The sequence below is a fragment of the Poeciliopsis prolifica genome, unplaced genomic scaffold (genome assembly GCF_027474105.1).
Source record: "Poeciliopsis prolifica strain line A6 unplaced genomic scaffold, Auburn_PproV2 SCAFFOLD200, whole genome shotgun sequence".
Classification (NCBI taxonomy): domain Eukaryota; kingdom Metazoa; phylum Chordata; class Actinopteri; order Cyprinodontiformes; family Poeciliidae; genus Poeciliopsis; species Poeciliopsis prolifica.
Window position 1 is genome coordinate 143,879 of NW_026562575.1, and position 7,103 is coordinate 150,981.

The 7,103-nt window shown below is 37.3% G+C and overlaps 1 protein-coding gene across 1 annotated transcript in view; it reads left to right on the forward strand.

The window, feature by feature from the left end:
- LOC129356842 (nuclear factor 7, brain-like) overlaps positions 1-4,056 on the forward strand; it is a 15,681-nt gene extending 11,625 nt beyond the window's left edge. Inside the window, exon 2 of the mRNA XM_055026390.1 lies at positions 2,444-4,056. Within this exon, the coding sequence (XP_054882365.1) occupies positions 2,471-3,859 (1,389 nt within the window). The 5' untranslated portion in view covers positions 2,444-2,470 and the 3' untranslated portion in view covers positions 3,860-4,056. The remainder of the gene's footprint in view (positions 1-2,443) is intronic.
- Positions 4,057-7,103: the final 3,047 nt, after the last annotated feature.

Here is a 7,103-nt window from a genome sequence, read left to right on the forward strand (position 1 = left end):
CGTGAATACGTGGTCTAGTTGTCACATCCAAAGGGGCATGTGTTTCACATGTATGCCTTTCTCTTGTAGAATGAATTGGAATTAAGTCATCACTCCTCTCAGGAACAGTACCTGATGCTTGGGTTTGCTGTACAGCTGATTGTCCAGTTATATGTGAAAGGACAGGAGCCAACATCATTTGAAAGTGTCTTGTTTGTTGATTTTGGTTTTCCAGCAAAGCCTGTAACCACTTTGGAGCTGTGTCTGCCTCTCCAGGGCCAGCTGTAGCACCTTGTAAATCCTCTGTCATTTTATTTTATTTATTTTTTTTCCGTTGGTAAGTTTGCTCATGCTCTTATATTGACAGAATACGACCAAAAACAACCTTCTTCAACGCTGTGCCAACTTTGTTACTGTTGCCGTTATTGTGAAGGGCTGGACCGGAAGTGCTACGCGGTAGTACTGCAGCAGCTTTATTACTGTCTCAGCGCGATTTCTTTTCCTGCTCTAGTTGTAGCTTGTCTTTAAGTTGTAATTAGTTCAGGATGGCTTGGATATTTTCTTTACGATTGGATTCACTCACAAAAGTCTTGTAGATGATCCCACTTCTGACACCAGTTGTCGTGCTTTTTGATTTCCGTTGTTAAGGAGGCGTGTCGGCACTTGAAGATACACGACAAAAAACGAAGGGTCTCTTGCAGAAACTTTACTCCTTCCAGCACACGGAGGAATTACAACAAAAACTGAGCTTTGCCACAATGAACTGTGTGGCTTCTGGCCTCTAGCTCTGGCACGGACAGCGTTCAGCGATGTCCGGGCAGCGAGCGGTGAGTGCCATATCCAACAACAGTAAAAACATAACGGATCAGCTGTTAGAACTGGTTGCTAAGGCAACCCCAGCTGTCAAGAACAGAATAAACAGACTTAAAACAACAAATCTCGCGATGCGACCTTCCTTACAATATATTTTAAGCCTGAATTCAACTAGAAATATATAAAAATCTAAAATAATCAAATTCAACATGTTTGTGGTGCGTTTCTACTGGTAACCAATCATTTACAATAAAAGGGATTTATTTTTTTCAAGTATGTTTTTATCGGAGCTGACAAAAATCAAATTTGGGGTCCCTCAGGACTCCATCTTGAGGCTCCTGTTAACTCAGGTTATCACAAGAAATAAGATTAGCTAGAGTAGCTACGCAGATGACACTCAGCTCTACATTATGATGACTTTCAGTGAATCTTAACCATCCAAGAAGAAATCAATGTATGGAGACGTAATAAAACCTGTTTCTAAGTATTTGAAACAACATGAAAGTTTTTTCAACAACGAAAAGACTTTCATGTTGGAGGATATTGATGGAGGAGTTTTGACACTCCTCCATTGTTTATGGAGGACTATCAATAGAGGGTTTCTATTTGATGGCTTTTATTTTAATTTTCTGAATTTTAAAAACTATTATTTTGGTTTACATTTACAGAATTTTCTGCAATTACATGATCTCAGTTTTAGACACATACAAATGTCAGAAAATTAATCAAATTTGTGATGGGTTGAAATTTTGTTATCTCAGAGGCTGACTAGTCTGATTTGGCTGAAGCAGTGGCCAGATTCAACCAGCAGGGGGAGTCTACCGCTTGCGGTAGTCATAGTGAAGAGCACCGGAATTTCCTCCTTAGATAAAAATCATCGTGTTCGGCTCTTTTATCAAAATATCCCCCTTTTACAGGTAAGAGTACATTTATAAATACACAACTGCAGATTGTTAATAAGTTTATTTACTTTCGGAAAGCTGTAAGTTATTTTCGATGTTTCTAATGTTAAGAAATTCCGTTGTTAGTTCCGTTGTTAGCACCGTGCTAAGATACTGCTATCTCAACGCTGACGCCATGTTGTATGTTGGAAGCTAAACTGAGATAATAATCGCTGGAGTAAAAGCACCGTGTTCGGCTCTTTTATTAAAATATCTCCCTTTTAAAGGGCATTTACATGAGCTGATAGGTTTTAAACAGCAGGATTTAGACTGAAAAATGTTTTTATAAGATCATTCAGTTTGAAACAAAACCACATTCCCTCTAAACAAAAAAAGAACAATTGTTTAAATAAGACATTAGAGAAGGCAGAAAATGTGAGATAATTAACACCTTATTGTATCTGATTCTCATTAGAAAATAAATAATAAAACTGCAGATAAACAGAAAATCTTCCATAGGATCCTAGAAATACAGAAAAACAGGAAATAGTTCAGAGAGAAAAAAACTCAAAGAAAACATTCAGGATCATATGTGTCACCTACCTTCCACCAAACTACCGGTGTTGGAGAAATTGTGATATTATTAATCAAATATTTGTTATTCTCATTGCTTTATTATGTGTCTTTCTTTTATGCTTTCATTTTAGTTAATCTCATATAATGAAGAATATTTCTGTATTGTTGATTAACTCTGATTCCTTTCTCCGAAGGCCTCACTGATAGAGAGCAGAGACGAAATGGCTTCCAGACCAGACGATGATCTCTGCTGTCCGGTCTGTCTGGACATATTTAAGGATCCTGTTCTTCTGTCATGCAGCCACAGCTTCTGTACGGAGTGTCTGCAGAAATCCTGGAGAGAGAAACCAGGAAGAGAGTGTCCAGTTTGTAAAAGGAGATCATTCATCAAAAATCCACCACGTAATCTGGCTCTGAAGAATCTGTGTGAGACTTTCTTACAGCGGAGACAGAAGAGAGCTTCAGAGGATCTCTGCAGTCTGCACTCTGAGAAACGCAAACTCTTCTGTCTGGACCATCAGCAGCCAGTGTGTGTCGTCTACAGAGACTCAGAAAACTACACCAGTCACAGATTCAGACCCATTGATGAAGCTGCTCAGCAACACAAGAAGAAGCTTCAGGAAACTCTGGAGCCTTTAAAGGAGAAGCTGGAGCTCAGGAAGAAAGTTCAGGAGGAGTTTGGTCAGACAGCAGAACACCTGAAGGTCCAGGCCCGACACACAGAGAGGCAGATTAGGGAGCAGTTTAAGCATCTTCATCAGTTTCTAGCAGAGGAAGAGGAGGCCAGGCTGGCTGCACTGAGGGAGGAAGAGGAGCAGAAGAGAGGGATGATGAAGGAGAAGATGGAGGCTCTGAGCAGAGAGATAGCAGCTCTTTCAGACACAGTCAGAGCCACAGAGGAGGAGCTGAGAGCTGAAGACGTCTCATTCCTGCACAACTACAAGGCTGCAGTGGAAAGAGTCCAGCGCTGCCCCCTGCTGGAGGATCCACAGCTGCCCTCAGGAGCTCTGATAGACCAGGCCAAACATCTGGGCAACCTGGCCTTCAACATCTGGAGCAACATGGAGACAGTGGTGACCTACACTCCTCTGGTTCTGGATCCAAACACGGCTGGTTCAGAACTCCGTCTGTCTAAAGATCTGACCAGTTTGACTTTTAGAGAGGAACAGCAGCTTCCTGATAATCCAGAGAGATTTGATAAAGCCTGCTGTTCTGTTCTGAGTTCTGAGGGTTTTAACTCAGGGAACCACAGCTGGGATGTTGATGTTGGAGACACTAAAGCCTGGAGCCTTGGTGTGATAGAAGAGTCTGTTGAGAGAAAGGGAAGAATAGAGTCTGGATGGATGTTTTTATGGTTCTATAAAGGTACATACTATGCATATTCTCCATCAGCTCCTTTCCATCGTCTCTCCATTCAGAGGAATCTCCAGAGGATCAGAGTGAATCTGGACTGGGACAGAGGAAAGCTGTCCTTCTCTGATCTGGATACTAACACACACATACTCACCTTCAAATACACCTTCACTGATAAGATGTTTCCACTCTTCACCACTACTAACACCTTAAAGATTGAACCGATGAAGATCTCAGTGAACAAGCAGCAGCTCTGATGATCCAAATCAAAACTTATTGATCAGATGATTGATTGGTTTTATGATTGATTATATGGTTTTCTGGTTTGGTGAATTTCTTATTGTCATTTTTAAACTCTGTTTTTAATCAGGAAATGAAAGATGATCTGATCATCTGGAGGATTTTTTACATATTTCTGTTTCCACTGAAATATTTTGAAGGTTTATTATTTATCACTCGATGTAAATAAATTACTAGGTTTTTTGTTGAAAACTTGCTCTTTCAATTTTACTTGTGATGGATCATAAATGAAAACTATCACTTGTCTCAACGTATCAATATATTTTCTTCTAGTTAAAGAATTACTGTTTACACAAATGTTGTAGATTATTAGTTGTTTCCAAACCTGAAGATTTTTCTTTTTTTTCTTGTTAATTTTGGAAAGAATTTCATGTAAACAAATATATCAGCTGGTTTATGGGATCAAATGTTCATGAATGTCTCTTGTTAACTTGAAACAGCAAAAATAAAACCTTTAAAATCAGATAACGTATCAAAGTTTCTTTTCATTGATGGCTTCAGATTAAACATGCATCAATAAATGATGCATTAATGTTTTCTCTCATCCTTTTGATAACAGAAGACTTGATTTTATTGGTCAGACTGGAGGAACGCCGCCCTCAAGCTTTTAAAGATGAAGTGATGTGAAGAAATCAAAACAAGGCGTCTAAATGGATCCTGTGGGGAACAAAGACCAGCTGCTCCACAAAAAACTAAACACAAAGGAAGGATCTCAGAATTAGGACCAGAAATGCACCAGAAACCACGTTCAGAAACAGAAAGCTAAATGTTAACAAAATGAAACATTAAGAAAGGCAGAACATTTGAGCGACTTACCATCTTATTGTATCCAATTTTCCATTAGAAAAGTAATTATAAAACAAAGAAACCAATTAGAGGCACCAGAATAATGAGGTTTTGGCAACAGCTTCAGTTACAAACAAGTTTTTACTCTGAAGTCAAACTTTTATTTGAATTAAACTCTTAGATTGAAGGGACCTGGTGTGTTTTTGAGACAGAAATATAATGTTCTGATTTTCTTCTATTATATCAAAGAACTTTGTATTTTCTGTCATCAGGAAAGATAATTTTCTTTCATCAAGGATTTAGATGGTTAAATTTCTCTGAGTTTTGTAGGTTGAACATCACGTTTAAGTGAGTTTTTGAAGGGCCCTCTAGGTCAATGTCCATTGGCTGAGTTGTGTAGATGAAATATTAAAAATGTTTTATTTGCATTGTTATGGGACTTAATGTAGTTTTTGATTATTGATTGTGCACTTTGAAATGCCTTGCTGCTGAAAGATGCTATAAAATAAAATTTGATTTGATTTGATCAGAATTGTTTGGTGCTTGGAGGTGGACTAGACCAGCAGCTGCTCCAAAAGCATGAGGTGGACCACAGAGCAAGGCTTTCTGGGTACATACAACCAAAGCAAACAGGCTAGCTAGCATTAGCAGGAAAGTTATTATTTACCGAATACAAAAAGGAAATCCTGAAACTGCTTCTATTTTCTGGAAGCCATTATTAAATTGATCAATGGAATCACTAAAATGAAACAATTTTCAATGAGATTTTAATGTTCTTTGTAGTTTTTTGAAATGATTTTTATGGAATAAAAGGATTTCATGCTTTAAAGCCATGAAATGATTTAACAATTTTAAAGCTCGTCTTAAAACCTATTTATTTTACTTGGCTTTCAACTCCAGCGACATCTAGTTTTATATTGTATGTTTGTTGTTTTAAACTGTATTTGTTTTTATCTATTTTATGTACAGCACTTTGTTTCAGCTGTGGTTGTTTTAAAGTGCTTTATAAATAAAGTTGGTATGGTATGGTATAGTAATTTCTAGAACTAAAGAAAGAAAACTGGAAACCGATAATTAGAAGCACTTTAAAATATACGATAAACTGGGAGTGAAATATTTGCAGTCAGGGATGCAGAACAGATCTATGTATTTTATCCTCCACTAGATGGAGCTAAAGGACAAAAATAAGGCAGATTCATTAAGAGACAATCATCCTGTCACATGATGTATTTCAATCATGTCATAATTTGCCAAAACTTTATCTTTAGTTATGGATAAAACATGAACACCTCTATCAAAAACATTTGATAACATTGAATATTAAAGTCTAGAAATAGAAAAGGATTTGGATCCCGAAAAGAACTTTATCTATAATAATGTTGACCATTGTTGCTACTATTCTACTCAGCAATACAATTTGACTGTTAAAGCAGATAATACATTTTCCATCATACATTTCAACAGCAAAAGCTGATATGTGAATTTGACCAGCATCAAAGACTGTTTAATCCAGTTCATTCAGGCTTTAAGTATCATAACTATGTCTGAAACCTGGATTAATATTAAGGCTGACTTGAACTAGATGGTTATGAAATTAGTTACATTAACAGAGATGTGAAGACAGACAGTAGACCCTGAAACATTCCAAGAACACATCAATCCATGGAGGTGCAATGAAACATGTTGCTAAGTATTTGAAACAACATGAAAGTATTGATACTCCTCCATTAACAATGGAGGAGTATCAATACTTAGTTTCTATTATACTTTCATGGCTTTTATTTAAATTTGTTGAATTTCTTAACATTATTTTGGTTTACATTTACAATATTTTTTGTAATTTTTCTATCTCCGTTTTTAACCACATTATACAAAGGTCAGAAAAATAATCAAATTTGCATCAAAGCATTTTTTATTCTGAACCTGATTATTTGCAGAAGGGCAAAGTTTTCCTCAAAATCCAACACTGCCTTTATCTCCAGGACTGCAGTTTTTTCTAAAACAGATTAACAGAAAATCCATAAGAGGGCGCCACATCTTTGCCTCAAGACTGGAATTCAAACAGGACACCTTGATATACAGGAAAAACAGAAAATAGTTCAGAGAGAAAAACTCGAAGAAAGCAATCACGAATGTCTTTCTCACAAGCCTTCCACCAAACGACTGACTCAGGAAAGATTAAAGGCGACCAGAGAGAAAATTGAAGAACAAGACACTGAAACACAGACTGCTGCTGGATAATAAAAAAAAAAGGAAATCAAAGTGAAAGTAAGAGAATACAGTTTCTGCACAAGGGAAACTGACTTCCTGGTTTAACATTCAGTCTGCTGTGTTTTCAGCTTCACTCAGAGACAAAATGGCTTCCAATTTGCGGGAGAATCTCTGCTGTCCTGTCTGTCAGGACGTCTTTAAGGA